This window comes from Trichechus manatus, unplaced genomic scaffold (assembly GCF_000243295.1).
Source record: "Trichechus manatus latirostris isolate Lorelei unplaced genomic scaffold, TriManLat1.0 scaffold00114, whole genome shotgun sequence".
Classification (NCBI taxonomy): Eukaryota; Metazoa; Chordata; class Mammalia; order Sirenia; family Trichechidae; genus Trichechus; species Trichechus manatus.
The window spans coordinates 2,126,949-2,146,167 of NW_004444050.1; the positions used below are offsets into that span (position 1 = coordinate 2,126,949).

A 19,219-nucleotide genomic window follows, 5' to 3' on the forward strand; every position below is an offset into this window, starting at 1 on the left:
ACTCAGTCTGGTGGAGGCCTTGGTAGCTGTGGACAATTAGTCCTTTGGACTAATCTTTTCCTTGTATCCTGTTCTCTTTATTCTCCCTTGCTCCCAAAGGGATGAGACCAGTGCAGTAGAGGTAATTTTTTTTATATAGTGTGAGGAAGGAATCCAACTTCGTTCTTTTCACCAACTGTTTAAAAGACTATTCTTTCCCCCATTGAATTGTCTTGTCCCCTGTTTCATTCATGATTTTGTATTTTGAGTCTTCTCTCTTTTTCTTAGTCAGTCTCACTATAGGTTTGTCACCTTTGTTGATCTTTTCAAAGAACCAACTTTTCGTTTTGTTGATTTTCTCTATTGTTTTTATATTCTGTATTTCTTTAGTTTCCACTCTAATATATATATTATTTTCTTCCTTTTCCTTGCCTTAGGTTTATTTTCTTTTTTCTAGTGTCTTTAGGTGGAAAGGAAAATTAGCTTATTGATTTGAGATCATTCTTTTTTAATGTAGGCCTTTGCAGATATAAATTTATCTCAAAGCACTACTTTAGCTGCATCCCATAAGTTTTAATAAGTTGTGTCTTCATTTTCATTTTCTGAAAGTATTTTCTAATTTCCCTTTTGATTTCTTCTTTTACCCATTAAATATATAAGAATGTGTTGGTTAACGTCCTCCTATACATGACCATCCTAAATTTCTTTCTGTTATTAATTTGTAATTTCATACCATTGTGATCAGAGAACATATTTTGTATGATTTCAGTCTTCTAAATTTATCAAAGCTTGCTTTATTGCCTAGCATATGGTCTATCCTAGAGAATATTTTATGTACCCTTGAGAAAAATTTGTATTTTTTTTGGTTGGATGGAGTGTTCTATAGATAGCTGTTAGGTGTAGCTGGTTTATAGTGTTGTTTAAGTCTTTGATTTTCTTGTTGATATTCTGTGTAGTTTTTCTATCCTTTATTGACAATTGGGTATTGAAGTCTTTTTCTATATTGTTGAGTTGCTATATCTCATTTCAATTCTGTAAGTTTTTGTTTCATGTCTTTGGGAGCTCTGTTTTTTGGCACACCTATGTTTATATTTGCTATATCTTCCTGAAGGATTGATCCTTTTATCATTATAAAACATCCCTCTATATCTAGTAACATTCTTTTATACCTTGTAACGTTTTTAGAAGTCTATTTTGTCTGATATTAGTATAGCTACTCCAACTTCCTTATGGTTGTTGCTTACATGGTGTATGTTTTTCCACCCTTTTCTTCTCAACCTGTTTGTATTTTTGAATTTAAAGTGGGTTAACAGGGCTCTTTTCATCAAGTGTTGACCTAAAATTACTTGGAATAAGTGGTCATTTTTACTAGTTACAGTGTTGTCTTTAATACATAGATGACTTAATATTTATTTAACATTCATACAACACAGGTTATTATTCTGGGTAATGATATTTTTAGAATATTAATCAGATATAGTCCCCCCTCTAAAGAAAAATTAAAATATAAAGGATTTATTGTCTTGTTTATTCCTACTGATCTGAGATATAGGAGATAAAATCTGATTATATTCATTTTATGATAAGTAAACAGATGTCTGTAAACTTAAATTTGAACTTGTCTTTGGCTTTGAATGCCTTCAATAATCTTAAATCCCAATGACAAATTAAATTTTAAATTTACTGATTCAAGCCACTATACAGTAATAAAAGTTAGGCTGCCAGAGGTTTCCAATTTTTGTGACAATATCTTCCTTGAAATTGTATTGCAAAGTAGAAAAAAAATGTTTAGCCACTATAGCCTGCATTTTCTTGCTATTAACATTATTTATCACTCTTGTAAGGTGATTAACATGGCTTATGTAGGAGCTGAGGAAAAGGAAAAGTGGCGCAGTGGGTAGGAGCTTAACTGCTAACCAAAAGGTCAGCAGTTGGAATCCACCAGCTGCTCCTTGGACACCCTATGGGGCAGTTCTGCTCTGTCCTATACAGTCACTGTGAATGGGAATCGACTTGACTGCAATGGTTGCTGTTTGAAAATGACTGAACAGCAGCTGGAATTAGTAAATAAGGAAGGGAATGAATAATGTGTCAACCTGATAAAATGTGAAATATGGGTTTCTGTGCCATGAAAGGCTTGGAAGAATTCAAGGTAATGAAAAGTGGAAACTGTCTGATATAACAATAACTTATGATAATGTTGATTATAATTTTGATAGCTAACTTGTACAGAGTACTTATTGTGTGCCAGGCACTGTTGTAAAACCTTTGCATGTAGGAAAAGGATTGGATTGTCAAATCAGACTGACATGAATTAGAGATGTTAATCAGTATCAAGCTTTACTAATAATCTCAAGGATACAAGCAATCAGAAGGCACAGGAGAAGCAGAGAGAGGTCCTGGACATTCAGGGATCCTTTCTTCCCCTATTACAGAACAGCTTGCAGACCCAGAACAATAAATAAGCTTCCTAATGAAGTGCATGAGTTATCTCACACAGAAGAGAGGATTATAGACTGTGAAACATCTTCATTTTATACTGTTTCATAGCTAATGCTCCATGCTTCATAAATCTATAGATACTACTAAGTTTGTTTATCATACCCACTGCTGTTGAGTCGATTCCAACTCACAGCGACCTTATAGGACAGAGTAGAACTGCCCCATAGGGTTTCCAAGGAGTGGCTGGTGGATTCAAACTGCCGAACTTTGGTTAGCAGCAAAATGTTTAGCAATCCTAAACCAGGGACATCCTACTAGAAACATTCTATGGATAAATGCCCTTCTCCTAACAACTGCCATTAGTTTATTTGCCAGCTCTTAGCATGTTTATAAGGAGATTAGACCAGATCTCTTGTCTTCTTTGTTTCCTGGGAGAGCTTCCCACTCAACAGGAGAAAAATGCTGCTTTAACTCCTTCTCCCCAACAGATTAACTCATTTAAATTCAAATTCAGATATTTAGTTTTTTAGTATAAACAAGGTAAACTATTTTAAGAAGGAACTTCAGACATGTTTTAAAAAATCTTTTATTTAGTTTGGTTTGGTTTGATTTATTTTGGTTGGTAGGGGTTACAGTGACAAAAACAGTAAATATAATTCCACCACCAACAGATATATACAATGGTAATCTATTGTATTTGTTGTGTGTGTGTGTGTGTATGACGGCTCACCTTATATACAATTTTGTTTAACCTTGTTAATATTTGAGAAATCATATATGGTTTTAATTTTCAGTTTTCTGTCTGTCTTTTCAACCCAATTCTCAAATAAGGATGGAGATCCAGTTCGCCCAGGAGTGGCCATGACTGATCTTGCCACTGGCCTGTATGCATACGGAGCCATCATGGCTGGATTAATACAAAGATATAAAACTGGGAAAGGACTGTTCATTGATTGTAACCTACTGTCATCTCAGGTATGAATCCAAATATCATTTTAGATAATGGTGTAAAAACGTGTCTGGGTTGTCCTTTTTCAGGTCAAATCCTGTGGTCATACTTGCAAAAACAAAAGAACAACAACAGCAACAACAAAACAGAAAACAAAACAGAAGAACAACAGAAGTCACCTCTGTTTTGATGTACTTAATTATTGTCACATTAAAAGAAATAGACCATGAAGATTTTGTTGTATTATAGACAACGTTGTTGAATTAGAATTTTAGACAGTTTTTATTTATTAAACTAGGTCTATTACCACTTGAAGAGCCCTGGTGGCACAGTAATTAAGAGCTACGGCTGCTAACCAGAAGGTCGGCAGTTCGAATCCACCAGCTAGCTGCTCCTTGGAAACCCTATGGGGCAGTTCTGCTCTGTCCTATAGAGTTGCTATGAGTCAAAATCTACTCAACAGCAATGGGTATCACTACTTGCGTGACAACAGTACAGTTGCTTCAATTTTATTGTTACATTATCTCTTTAACTTCTTTTGACCAGGGTTTTGTCATCTTTTTTGTGCCACAGACCCCTTTGGTAGTCTGATGAAGGCAATGGATCTTTTCTCAGAATATTATTTTTAGAAGAATAAAATGATATACTTAGGATTACAAAACTAAGCCAATTATGTTGAAATATAGTTATTGAAATGTAAAAATGTCAACTTTGTGCTCCAATAGTGTAGGTAATTCTTTATTAATATAGTAAACAACAATATCTACCAGTGGGTCCAATAACTATTGAAATTTTCAGATAGTGTTAAACATAATATTTCAAGATATCTGCAACAAATATATGACATGAAAATATCTATAATTTTTTACTGATGATCAAATCATAAACCAAAACCAAAAACAAAACCCGTTGCTGTGGAGTTGATTCTGACTCATAGCGTCCCTGTAGGATAGAGCAGAACTGTCCCAGAGAGTTTCCAAGAAGCGACTAGTGGATTTGAACTGCTGACCTTTTGGTTAGCAGCCATAGTTCTTAACCACTGCCACCAGGATTCCAATCAAGCCATACCCATTGCTGTCGAGTCAATTCTGACTCATAGCAACCCTACAGGACAGAGTAGAACTGCCCCATAGAGTTTCCAAGGAACGCCTGGTGGATTTGAACTACCAATCTTTTGGTAGATACTGCTAATACCACTGTGGTTTGTTGCCTACATTCATAACTGAAGAATGTTAAACATTAGAGATTAATGAAAATAAAGCTATAATTTTTTCCATTCAAGTCATGAACTCCTAGAATTCTGTCTATGGACTCCAGATTAAGAACACTTGGTTTATATAGTTATCAGTTATGTTTTGCTAAGTACTAAACTGGTGGAATAAAAGGATTAATTCACTCTAAAATGACATTTTACCCCCTTTTTACTGGGCCAGTCCCAAATTCTGTACCATATGTGGAAGTTGATTCTGAATAGATAATTTTTCAGGGGATAGAAAAGAAAATATTTAATTTCTGTGAAGAGAGTTTTACTGTGGGAAAAATTACTTTATAGATGGAGAGGCCTCTGTTGGGAATTTCAGATTTAAATGCCATACATGGGAAAATAGTAAACTTGGAACACTGCTTTGGAGTTTTTTCTCTTAGGCAAAATTAAGGAGGTATATAGATGTAAAAAACATCAATATAGTTGAAGGTGAAATACTATGTATGGTTTTTTAACAGTATCCTTGAGTCACATTCCGAATTATAATGGTTGTAAAAAGGGTATAAGAACTCTCTGCAAATGAATTATCTAGTTCCTTAACAGAGAACCATAGATGTTAGGTCTGGGAAGAAACTGAAAGTCTTCTCATCCCATCCCCTAATTTTATAGCTGCAAAGAACCTGTGGCATAGTAGGTTAAATGACTGGCTACAAACTGCATTTCTGATGAATATGGGAGCTTGGCAGGGCTGGCTTCATGGATGTATGACCTGTGTAGTCCCAGGGGGTCCAAGTCTTAGTTTAATTAATGCTCTGCTGCTTCCATCTTGAAATTTTAAATAATTTTTGAACAAGGAAGGGTTCCTGTATTTTCATTTTGCACTGTTGTTACTAGGTGCCATTGAATCACTTCCGACTCACAGCAGAACAAAACGGTGCCTGGTCCTGCACCATCCTCACAATTATTGCTATGTTTGAGCCCACTGTTGGAGCCACTATGTCAGTCTATCTCCCTGAGGCTCTTCTTCTTTTTCACTGACTCTCTACTTTACCCAGTAAGATGTCCTTTTCCAGGGACTGGTGCCTCCTGAAAACATGTCCATAATACATGAGATGAAGTCTCACCATGCTCCCTTCTAAGGGGCATTCTGGCTGTACTTCTTCTAAGACAGGTTTGTTCATTCTTCTGAGAGTTCATGGTATATTCACTATTCTTTGCCAACACCTTAATTCAAATGCATCCGTTCTTCTTTAGTCTTTCTTATTCATTGTCCAGCTTTTGCACGCATATGAAGCGATTGAAAATACCATGGCTTGGGTCAGGGGCACCTTAGTCCTTAAAGTGACATCTTTGTTTTTAACACTTTAAAGAGGTCTTTTGTAGCAGATTTGCCCAATGCAATACGTAGTTTGATTTCTTGACTGCTGCTTCCATGGGCATTGATTGTTGATCCAAGTAAAATGAAATCCTTGATAGCTTCAATATTTTCTCTGTTTATCATGATGTTGCTTCTTGTTCCAATTGTGAGAATTTTTGTTTTCTTTATGTTGAGGTATAATCCATACTGAAGGCTGTAGTCTTTGATTTTCATCAGTAAGTGCTTCAAGTCTTCTTCACTTTCAGCAAGCAAGGTTGTGTCATCTGCATATCGCAGGTTGATGAGTCTTCCTCCAATCTTGATGTCACGTTCTTCTTCATATAGTCCGTTTTGCACTAGGTCTTGCAAATTATATTGCTGGCCCTGACCTGGAACTCTACTTAAGTCTCCTGATCTATGCCTAGAATGCCTTATTGCACACTTTAATTATTAATTAGTTAGCTTTTGAAAAACTTCTCTTGTTTTTTTTTGTTATGAGTATGTGCGTATATGTATATATATAACAAAAAAATTTTCATTTCAACTTTTTTTACATGTACAATTCCATAATATTAGTTACTTTCATCATGTTGTACAACCATCACCACAATCCATTTCCATTGGGATTTAATTATCTTGTAACACCTAACACAGTGATTGGCAGTATGGAAATGTGAGTTTCCCTGTGGTGGGGGTAGGGGAGGTTGGAACCACTTTAAGGTTGTTCTGAAGAGAGGGTGCAGAGATTGCAAACTCACACACATATATATATTTCAGTCATTTTGGGTGTGGGTGTCTTTATCCTACTATTTGTTGTCCGTGTTGCTCCTTGAGACTGCAAGATCTGTGAGTGCAGGGACATTGTTCGTTTTTGCTTGTAGTAGTATCCTCAATGCCTGGCACAATAGTTGTCCAATAGCAGGCTCTCCAATCTTTTGAGATCAATGGGAGAGCCACTGCTGCCAGTGGGAATGTCTCATAACCCTTAGGTGGTTTCAACTTACCCCACCCCCACCCCAGGGAAACACACATTTCCACATTGCCAGTTGCTGTGTTATGTGCTACAAGATAATTAAATTCTAATTTGAAAATGGATAGTGGTGATGTCTGCACAGCATAATGAAAGTAACTAATATCACAGAATTGTACATGTAAAAAAATGTTGGTGAGGAAGATTAGTAAAAAGCAGAAAACCATTGACTTAAGTAGTTGATAAACAGGTGATGATGAGATGATCTGCCTTTGGCAAACATGGTAGTGGTGATTTGGCTTATTGTGCTATAGCTAACCCAGTCCTCGAAGATTCCTGAAATTATTAGTGCCTTTAAGACTCATTAACTGTCTTTTAATAATAACAATTTATTATACCTTATTTTAGTGCTATACACGTTCACATCCACTATGTTATATGATCCTCACTATAATCACTTGTGGTGGGTGTCCAGGGCAGGAATTTTTATTTTGCTCACAAGGAAACAGGCTAAGAGAGCTTAAGATATTTGCATGAGCAACAGAGTCACAGCAACAGAGTTACAACTCAAGTTTGTGACATCCTGATTGATCCATTTTTTTAAAAAATTTTATTTCATAGAAGCAAAAGCTTTGGGAGATGTGACACTGAGAGCAGGAGCTTTAGACTTTCCTGTGGTGAAGCTCCAGGGGAGAAAGAAGATTGAGTAAGAGGCAGAGAAAGTGAAAGTAGCACTCAGTAACAAAGAAAACCATAGCAAGAGACACCCCTCCCAAGAATAAAGCATACTAAAAGCCACAAAAAGATAGTATAGCAAAGGGGTCCCATGTGGATCATTATTTATCACGTTTTGATCGAGTGAGTGAAAACTATCATGGAATTTGATAGACAAGCATTTGTGTTGAAATACGAGCATTTTGAGAAAAACAGCATATGGAGTTACGGAATGAATGGACTTTTTGTTTCAGTCCTACTCAGTTGAGCACTCACTGTGTCCTAGGTTCTGTGCTATCTAGACTTGGAGCAGGAGGAGACACATCTGTCCAAGGGTTAGCTAGTGAGTCAGACAGATCAGATTTGTTACAGTGCAGTAAGTATAGAAGTAGAACCAGCTGAGTTGTTGGGAGAGTTAAAGGTGATATGTAAGCTGGGTCTTGAAGCCTGGATAGGAGTACACCCAAGCTGGAGGTGAGAGAATGAGGTGCATTCCTGGCGAGGTTAACAGCAAATGCAAAGGCAAAGAGATATGACAAAGCTGGAGCTTGGAATATGAGCAGGCCAAGGCAGGAGACAGTATTGAGGAGTTTCGTTGGGCCAAGATTGTTAAGGGTCTTGTCTGCCATGCTTAGAAATCTGGATTTTCATCTCTCAAGGATTCTGATTCTGTATCTATAAGTCCTGTTAGGCAGTGGCCTTTTCAACGAAAGAATATGTCACTTTGGATACTTGATACAGCTGCCCCATTCAGAATAACCTCTGAGAATTTTCATTCCCGGCATAGTAGATCTTATGATTGTCTGATTCAAAATGGCCAATACCAGTCCATTTCAACTCACTAATGCCTAGGATATCAATGTTTATGCATTCCGTTTCATTTTTGATGATTTCTAATTTTCTTAGATTCATACTTCCACATTCCGATTATTACTGGGTGTTTGCAGCTGTTTTCTCTCATTTTGAGTCTTGCCACATTAGCAAATGAAGATTCTGAAAGCTTGACTCCATCCAGATCATTAGGGTAGTCGACTCTACTTTGAGGAGGCGGTTCTTCCCCAGTCGTCTTTTGAGTGTCTTCCAACCTGAGGGTCTCATCTTCTGGCACTGTATCAGACAGTGTTCCTCTGCTATTCATAAGGTTTTCACTGGCTAATTCTTTTCAGGAGTAGACCGCCAGGTCCTTCTTTCTAGTCTGTCTTAGTCTGGAAGCTCAGCTGAAACCTGTCCACCATGGGTGACCCTGCTGGTATTTGAATACCAGTGGCATAGCTTCCAGCATCACAGCAACACACAAGCCCCCACAGTACGACAAATTGACAGATGCGTTGGAGGCCTGGGCACCCCTTTTCTTCTCTGTTTGCCTTTTTCTCACTTGTCCGTCTTTAATGTCCTGTTTTCAATCCTCTTCTATGTTCTCTGCTTTTCCCCTTCTTTCTCCCTTTTCTCCTTCCTTAATTATGTGAAGGTAAAGTTGCAGCAGATCCGGTTCCAGGTAATATACTCTTATACTACACTCTTCAGGAAAACTTCAGAATCTTCTAGTAGTTCCCATGGAAGAAAAAGGAAGTTCTCTGTTCTAGAGTCCCCCAAAACAAGGCCATATATTTCATTGGGTTAAATGACCGTTCCTGATTTTTGAGGTCTGAAAGATGGACTATGTTGATTGGCTTAAGCCTTCCCTAGTACTGTGGATGAAGTTAACTCCACCTAAACCGTATGGCTGAGACTGGGGGAGAGATGATTCTCTCAAAGAAAGATCTGATTATTTCTGGCTAGAGGAAGGGAAAATGGATGTTGTCAGACAGTCAAAAAATGTCCAGTATACTAACATACAGGGTTCTTTTGAGGGGCTAATGCAATGAAGGATGTGAAAAATGCTTTGTAAATTAGAAAATATTCTACTGATGACTACCATTAATTTTATTAAGTTGTTGAAAAAAATATTTAACAATGTTAGAAATGTGCTGAGATCATAGACATAATTATTGTTTAGTATAATTAACATAATTTTTTATAATAGAGAAATCTTGACTAACTTCACTTTGTCTTTCAATTTAAGATAACATTCATAGATTCTAGATCTAAAAATCAAACCACAAGCTTATTAAAATCTGCTTTGTGTAAATAAGAAGTGATATTTCTAGATACTCTTCAAAGTAACATAATAGGAAACTTTATCTTTTTTAAAAATGCATTCATTTTCTTTCTGTTTAAATATAAACGTTCAACTGCATTAAGCAGATAACATTTGAACTTAATTTCAGCTGCCTGGAAGATGACTGGGATTTAATGCAGTTGTAAAAAAAATATACATTTTCTACTCATTTTGATTGCATTACATAGGATGACGAATGATTATAATATTCAATGTCAGTTGCTAAAAATGAAATTTTGCACTCCCTTTCTTAATGGTAATCTAGTGTACAATAGACAAATTACACTTGATTTGAATAGTAGCTAATTATTAACTCTGAGATGATTGTCTCTACCACAACAAAACCATTTCAAGTAGTTCATTGTACAGACATGACAATTGCCGGGATGTGGTTTGTAGTGGGCACCAGATTTTTGTAGTTTCAAGGCTATAAACTTTTAACCCTTGTTATAAAATTCTTTTGATTTTTTTTAGCCTTAAGATGATTTAACGTTGTCAACTGAAGATTGTTTAACATCAGCATCTCTACAGTGTCCTTTAAATGATATTGGTAAATAACAAGGAAGTGGGTTTGGATGTGGTTCCAATTACTCTGTTGCTCTTATTCTTCTGTTGTGGCTTACAGAAATATCTCCTGGAAATTTTAATATCCTTCCTGTATTTAATTGCAGCCAGGCTCTCCAAATTACTACTACAATGAGTTAGTTTCTTTAGCACCAAACTTCCGTAATTATTTTCACATATAGAATCTTTTGCCATTTTTGATATTCCTAATTTTCTTCACATTTATACTATACTGTTCATCTTTAGGCTAGATAAAAATTTAACTCTCATTATCTCAGCACATTCTAATGGATAAACTTTTGAATCTCAAAAAATATATAGCAATATGAAATTTATCTTTTTGTTTCTTTTAATACACCTGTGTTTGTGCTTTACTTTTTCACTCTATATCTTTTTTTGAGTAATTAGATCAAGATATATATATATATATCACAAAATGCACTCTATTTTGTGTACAATTTAATGATTAGTAGTCTGTTTACTGAGTTGTGCAGCCATCACTATAAATGAGGTTTTGAAGAAAGTATTGTACAATTAACTATGGTCTGGGTCTTACCCATAAGGCTGGAATGGTTCAGTTTTGAGTGAGGAGGGGCCTCAGATCAGGTGATCCAATAGAAGAATTGAGGGCTGCATTATGGCTTTTGTAGACACTAGGCACTTTTGCCTTCATTGGATCCTTTCCTCCATGACAAAATACTGAAAATTATATTTTATGGCTGCATGCATATAAAGATGAGTATAACCCAGGTTGGATTCATTATTATCACATTCATTTTTCTTCTAATTTTAAAAGGAATTAAATCAAAACAATTTTGTGGACCCCTAAAAGTATCCACAAAATTGAGTCCTAGGCACTGTGCCTACTATGCCTAATTGATGTCATCCCTGGAAGAATTGCCTTGAGAATAGTCTATAAATGTACTAAATCTATGAGGAAAGACAAGTGTGTATCCAGGAAGGAAGTGGAGTCTGAAAGCTGAGATGATGCAGAAGGGTGAGTAGAGAGGCAGCAAAGTGTATGATCAAGAAAGCTGAGAGAATAGAGTGGGGGAAGAGAAAAAAAGAGAAGGTAATGTTGGAAAATTCAGGAAATCAGGGAACACTGATTTGAACCTCCCTTTTTTGAAGAACCCAATGCATTTTTGCCTTAAAGACCCTTGCCAGCCTAACAACTCTCAGTTACCTGTGGTCAATTTTTTTTTTAATCATACTTTTGATGAAGGTTTACAAAGCAAATTAGTTTCTCCTTAAACAGTTAATACATATATTGTTTTGTGACATTAGTTGCCAACCCCACGACATGTCAACACTCTCCCTTCTCAACCTTGGGCTCCTCATTACCAGCTTTCCTGTCTCCTCCTGACTTCTTGTCCTTGCCCCTGGGCTGGTGTGCCCATTTAATCTCGTTTTGTTTTATGGGCCTGTCTAATCTTTGGCTGAAAGGTGAATGTCAGGAGTGACTTCATTACTGAGTTAAAAAGGTATCCGGGGACCATACTCTTGGGGTTTCGCTGGTCTCTTTCAGACCAGTAAGTCTAGTTTTTTTTTGTGAGTTAGAATTTTGTTCTACATTTTTCAGCCAGGACCTTCTGTTGTGATCCCTGTCAGAGCAGTCAGTGGTGGTAGCTAGGCACTGTCTAGTTGTGCTGGATTCAGTCTGGTGGAGGCTGTGGTACTTGTGGTCCATTAGTCCTTTGGACTAATCTTTCCCTTGTGTCTTTGGTTTTCTTCATTTTTCTTGCTCCAGATGGGGTGGGACCAATAGAGTATCTTAGATGGCTGCTCACAAGCTTTTAAGACCCCAGATGCTACTCACCAAAGTAAAATGTAGAACATTTTCTTTATGAACTATGTTATGCCAATTTAGCTAGATGTCCCCCAAGACCATGGTCCCCACAGCCCTCAGCCCAGTAATTTGGTCCCTCAGGGTGTTTGGATGTGTCTATGAAGCTTCCATGACCTTGCCTTGGTCAAGTTGTGCTGACTTCCCCAGTATTGTGTACGGTCTTACCCCTCACCAAAGTTACCACTTCTCTATGTCTATTTAGTGTTTTTCCCTCCCCACCCTTCCCCTTCCTTGTAACCATCAAAGATTGTGTTTTTTTCTGTATGTAAACCTTTTAATGAGTTTTTATAATAGTGGTCTCCTACACTATTTGTCCTTTTGTGATTGATTGATTTCACTCAGCATAATGCCCTCCAGATTCATCCATGTTGTGAGATGTTTTGTAGATTCATCATAGTTCTTTATTGTTGCATAGTATTCCACTGTGTGTTTGTACCGGAGTTTGTTTATCCATTCATCTGTTGATGGGCACTTAGGTTGATTCCATCTTTTTGCTATTGTGAATAATGCTGCAATGAACATGGGTGTGCATATGTCTATTTGTGTGACAGCTCTATGAATCGGAACCGATTCAACAGCACCTAACAACCATAACAACAATAGGAAGGTAAACATACTCCAAAACATAAAAAATTCAGATGAATCAAAAAAAAAATTACAAAAAATTTCAGAGAATCTACTATTTTATGTTATTATTTTATGCTATTTGTTGGAAAATACAAGTTAGCTGCAATACAAAACATGAGTTTTAAAGAAGATTCCATGAAATCCAAGTCTATTGGGAGAATGCTCTGGTTTTGTATAACTGAAGTCATTAGTTATATTCATGAGTATTGCTTGTTTTTATATGACATGAACCACAAGTGAGGGATACCAGGCCTTTTAACTCATAATAATTGATAATTACTAGTGGGAGCATATCCCAAAGCAGGAAAGAATAAAACAGGAAGACAAATTTCATGGTGATCAAATTTAATTCTCTTATTAGATGTTTTAAAACAATTTGGTGGTTTCAGAATGTTCTGAAAAATAGAAACATAATTAAGATCAAGATATAAAAGAAATGAGGAGTAAAAGAACCATTAGTGTTGACAAGTATTTCCTGAAATCGGATTTTGTCCTTGTTGAATGTTACAGAATAATGAATTTAATTAACTGCTTCTAACAGTGGGTTTAACAGTATTACTGATATTCTCCACTACCAGAGTAGAATAATTTTCTCTTGTCACTAAATTAATCAATTCTGCTTACATCTTTGTACTTTGTGGGGTCAGGAAGTTTTATGTAGAATAAAGTATAGTGGTCATATCTTTGTGTATTGGCTAATTAATAGTGGCGATTTACCTGCCATAAGTTAAGGACCAGCTGATTCCTAGTGGAACGTGTCTATTTGCTCCCAACTAATTATGTCATCATTGTTGCTGAAGGATACATAAACTGTTAGCATCAAACATGGTGACTAAGATTTAATTCTAAAACAATTAGTTCTTCTTTACTTTAGGTGTAATGGTGATTAGTTTGTTCATGTTTATAATTATTTTGTACGCTAGAGTCATTATATACCAGCAGTGTATAATAAGACATTGATTAGCTGGAGTGCTTCGCAATTTGGATATTCTGGTTGATTTCATTTTCTAGACAACTAAGGGTTAAAGAAATGCCTTAGATTTCAACTCTTGTTTTAAAAAATCTTCTAAAATGCTTTAGTTTACTTTTCTATTGTTTAAATGCCACACACTAAATATATTTTTACCTTAAATGTTGTTACTCTGATCTCTGACTCTTTTTACACATAGATGTTCAGTTTAGGGAGTAAGATATTAAGGTGCATCTGCACTAACAGAATCCATCCATGCATCCATCCATGCATCCATCCATGCATCCATCCATGCATCCATCCATCCCTTTTCTGCATCTACTATATGCCAGAGTATACAGTGAATGATAAATAAGTCAGCAAGTTTTCTGCCCTCAAGGAACTTACATTATAGTTGGAGAGACAGTCAGTAAACAAGTAATAACTGATAAACGTTCAGAAGGAAATAAACAGTTTGATAAGCAGGAGTGGTTCTGTTAGGCTGATTAACACAGACTTCTCTGAGTTAAATTCTGGGGAATAGAAAGGAGTCTGCCACATGACTAGCCAGGGCAAGATTGTTCTAGATAGAGGGAACAATAAATGCAAAGGCTTGAAGCAGGACAAAGCTTGGCATATTCTAGGAAATGACAAAAGGCTGGTGTCACTGATTGCAAGATGTCTTTTAGAAGTTGATATTGACATCCATCTGGCCATTTATGAATGTTCGTCTAAAAAAAATAAACATATGATGTGACATTTCAAATAATAATACAGTATTCTGTAGTCAGTAGGCCCATTAGAAGTTAGGAATCAGTAACAGATTATTCTTTTTTTTGGGAGAGAAGATTTCTTGGCAGTGTATTGGGTTAACACTGTAGAGCATAGGTTAAGTCCTGGTGCCGTTTTGGTTGAATGGTAGCAGAAGCAACACAGGACTGCAAGTAATTTTAATCTTTTCTGCTATTTTGGCTAACTGAACACTGATATTGAGAAGGACAAGACTTCCTGAAAGACTAGTGCTGTGATTATTAACAGTGTCTACCAAGGTACAACACTGGGAGATTGCTATAAACTTGCTGACCTCGCAGTAGATAGATGTATCCTGCATTCCATAGGTTTCACAGGCTGTTCATTCCTCAAAGTTGAATTCTTGAGTGGCTTTAATAACATAGCAAAACCTATATAACATCTAGTGGATACTAGGCACTGTTAAGTACGTTGTATGTATTAATTTATTTTCCTAACAGCTTTATTTTTCCTAGTGTACTCAGGAGGAAGTAGAGGCACTTAGTAATACTATAACTTGCCCTGTGTCACACAGCCAGTAAGTAGCAGAGCTGGAACATGTACTCACTCAGTCTTGCTCCAGAGTCCATGCTATATACTGCTTCTCTCTGTAAGGGTATATGGCCCACCCATTATTCATTCATTGACTTAAATATTTATCCAGTACCTGATACTATGTATGCTGTTACTCCTGGCAATGTAATAGTAAATAAGGATGTCTGGGGAATATATTTTAGCTCCCGAGAGGGGTATACAAAGATAAGACATCTTACCTTCTTTTTTGGGAAAATGATTTTATAAGCAATGTGGCCAGCACTGATCAATACAACTTACTATGATGAAAGAAATGTTCTATGTCTGTGTTATCCAGTACAGTAGCCACCAGCCACATTTGGCTATTGAGCATTTGAAATGTGGCAAACATTACTGATAAACTGAATTTTAAATTGTGTTTGATTTTAATTACTTCAATTCAAATTTAAAGATCCATGTATGGCCAGTGGCTACCTTATTGGGCAGTGCAGCTCTAGACTGTGTTTTTTTTTCAATAATGGACCATCTGATTAGAAGTCCTTATGTGCTTCATCAAATGATGAATGGGTAAACAAATGTGGTATCCCAATACAATGGGACATCTTAGGCAATGAAAAGGAATAAAGTACTAATACATGCTATAACATGAATGATTATTTAAAAATAATAGCAATGGTGACTAGTCCATTAGCTATTATAAATATGGATTCTTAGTAGAAGTAATACAAAAGCAGCATAGAAATAGTTTAATCTACTTTATTCATGCAAAAGTGCACAGTTTTGTGTCCAATGCTAGTGCCTGATCATTTCTGACCCAGTCAATGGGAATATTGGTGCAACCTACATTTCAACTGGTGTTACCCTCTTTAAAGAAATGTCCAAAATGAGCTGGATCCTCCATTCCACATCTTTGTGGAAGCCTATGCCCCCTCCAAGATCTCTATCGATTCTTCAGCTTCTTTCTTGCTACAGGTACCTGTTTTCATTGAACTCAGTATCCCTGCATTCATTCTCTTCTTTCAACCCTGCGTGTACCATATGTGGAACTCAGTCTCTTATCTTTTTTTTTTGTCTTTTTTTCCAAAACCATTCACCCACAGCATTTGTGTGTTATATACCTAACTGAAGGGGTTTTACATCCCAACACTACAAGAATTTGATATCGAATATTACACATCCGTATTCTTAATCCTGCATGTATCTGTCAGTTTGTCATACTTTGGGCCTTGCGTGTTGCTGTGATGCTGGAAGCTATGCCACCAGTATTCAAATACCAGCAGGGTCACCTATGGCAGATGGGTTGCAGTTGAACTTCCAGACTAAGACAGACTAGGAAGAAGGACCTAGCAGTCTACTTCTGAAAAGAATTAGCCAGTGAAAACCTTATGAATAGCAGCAGAACATTGTCTGATACAGTGCCAGAAGATGAGCCCCTCAGGTTGGAAGGCACTCAAAAGACGACTGAGGAAGAGTTGCCTCCTCAAAGTAGAGTTGACCTTAATGACGTGGATGGAGTTAAGCTTTTGGGACCTTCATTTGCTGATGTAGCATGACTCAAAATGAGAGGAAGTAGCTGCAAGCATCCATTAATAATTGGAATGTGGAATGTATGAAGTATGAATCTAGGAAAATTAGAAATTTTCAAAAATGAAATACATAAACATCGATATATCCTAGGCATTATTGAGCTGAAATGTTCTGGTATTGGCCATTTTGAGTCAGACAATCGTATGGCCTACTATGCCGGGAATGACAACTTGAAGAGGAATGGCATTGCATTCATTGTCAAAAAGAACATTTCAAGATCTACCCTGAAGTATAACACTGTCTGTGATAGAACAATATCCATACACCTAAAAAGGAAGACCAGTTAATACAACTAATATTCAAAAATATGCACCAACCACTAAGGCCAAAGATAAAGAAATTGAAGATTTTTACCAACTTCTGCAGTCTGAAATTGATTGAACATGCAATCAGGATGCATTGATAATTACTGGTAATTGGAATGTGAAAGAAGGAAATGAAGAAGGATCGGTAGTTGGAAAATATGGCCTTGGTGATAGAAGCAATGCCGGAGATCGCATGATAGAATTTTGCAAGACCAACGACTTCTTCATTGCAAATGCCTTTTTTCAACAACATAAACGGCAGCTATACGCATGGACCCCACCAGATGGAATACACAGGAATCAAATTGATTACATCTGTGGAAAGAGACGATGGAAAAGTTCAATATCATCAGTCAGAACAAGGCCAGGGCTGACTGCAGAACAGACCATCAATTGCTCATATGCAAGTTCAACTTGAAGTTGAAGAAAATTAGAACAAGTCCAAGACAGGCAAAGTACGACCTCGAGTATATCCCACCTGAGTTTAGAGACCATCTCAAGAATAGATTTGATGCGTTAAACACTAATGACCGAAGACCAGATGAGTTGTGAAATGACATCAAGGACATAATACAAGAAGAAAGCAAGAGGTCATTACAAAGACAGGAAAGAAAGAAAAGACCAAAATGGATGTCAAAGGAGACTCTGAAACTTGCTCTTGAATGTCGAGTAGCTAAAGCAAATGGAAGAAATGTTGAAGGAAAAGAGCTGAAAGGAAGATTGCAAAGGGCAGCTCGAGAAGACAAAGTATTATAATGAAATGTACAAAGACCTGGAGTTAGAAAACCGAAAGGGAACAACACGCTCAGCATCTCTCAGGCTGAAAGAACTGAAGAAAAAATTCAAGCCTCGAGTTGCAATATAGAAAGATTCTATGGGGGAAAATATTAAATAACGCAGGAAACATCAAAAGCAGATGGAAGGAATACACAGAGTCACTATACCAAAAAGAATTGGTCAACGTTCAGCCATTTCAGGACGTAGCATATGATCAAGAACCCATGGTACTGAAGGAAGAAGTCCAAGTGCACTGAAGGCAACGGCAAAAAACAAGGCTCCAGGAATTGATGGAATACCAGTTGAAACTGAAATGGATGCAGCACTGGAAGTGCTCACTTGTCTATGCCAAGAAATTTAGAAGACAGCTACCTGGCCAACCAACTGGAAGAGATCCATATTTATGCCTGTTCCAAAGAAAGCGGTTCAACTGAATTTTCAAATCATCGAACAATATCATTAGTATCATGTGCAAGTAAAATTTTACTGAAGATCATTCAAAAGTGGCTGCAGCAGTACATCAGCAGGGACCTTACCTGGGACCTGCCAGAAATTCAAGCCGGATTCAGACGAGGAAGTAGAACAAAGGATATCATTGCTGTTGTCAGATGGATCCTGGCTGAAAGCAGAGAGACTACCAGAAAGATGTTTGCCTGTGTTTTATTGACTATGCAAAGGCATTCAGCTGTGTGGATCATAACAAATTATGGGTAACACTGCAAAGAATGGGAATTCCAGAACACTTAATTGTGCTCATGAGGAACCTGTACATAGATCAAGAGGCAGTTGTTCGAACAAAACAAGGGGATGCTGTGTGGTTTAAAGTCAGGAAAGGTGTGTGTCAGGGTTGTATCCTTTCACCATACTTATTCAGTCTGTATGCTGAGCAAATAATCCGAGAAGCTGGACTATAAGAAGAACATGGCATCAGGATTGGAGGAAGACTCATTAACAACCTGTGATATGCAGATGACACAACCTTGCTCACTGAAAGTGAAGAAGAATTGAAGCACTTACCGATGAAGATCAAAGACTACAGCCTTCAGTATGGGTTACGCCTCAGGATAAAGAAAGCAAAAATCCTCACAACTGGACCAATAAGCAACATCATGATAGATGGAGAAAATTTTGAAGTTATCAAGGATTTCATTTTACTTGGATCCACAATCAACACCCATGGAAGGAGCAGTCAAGAAATCAGATGACATATTGCATTAGGCAAATCTGTTGCAAAAGATCTCTTTAAACTGTTAAAAAGCAAAGATGTCACTTTGAGGACGGAGGTGAGCCTGACCCAAGCTATGGTGTTTTCAGTCGCCTCATATGCATATGAAAGCTGGACAATGAAGGAAGACCGAAGAAGAATTGATGCCTTTGAATTATGGTGTTGGCGAAAGGATAATGAATATACCACCGACTGCCAAAAGAACAAACAAATCAGTCTTGGAAGAAGTGCAGCCAGAAT

The 19,219-nt window shown here is 37.0% G+C and overlaps 1 protein-coding gene across 1 annotated transcript in view; it reads left to right on the top strand.

Annotated features, from left to right (window-relative positions):
- SUGCT (succinyl-CoA:glutarate-CoA transferase) overlaps positions 1-19,219 on the top strand; it is an 871,200-nt gene that overhangs the window by 133,207 nt on the left and 718,774 nt on the right. Inside the window, exon 8 of the mRNA XM_004383969.2 lies at positions 3,253-3,396. Within this exon, the coding sequence (XP_004384026.1) occupies positions 3,253-3,396 (144 nt within the window). The remainder of the gene's footprint in view (positions 1-3,252; positions 3,397-19,219) is intronic.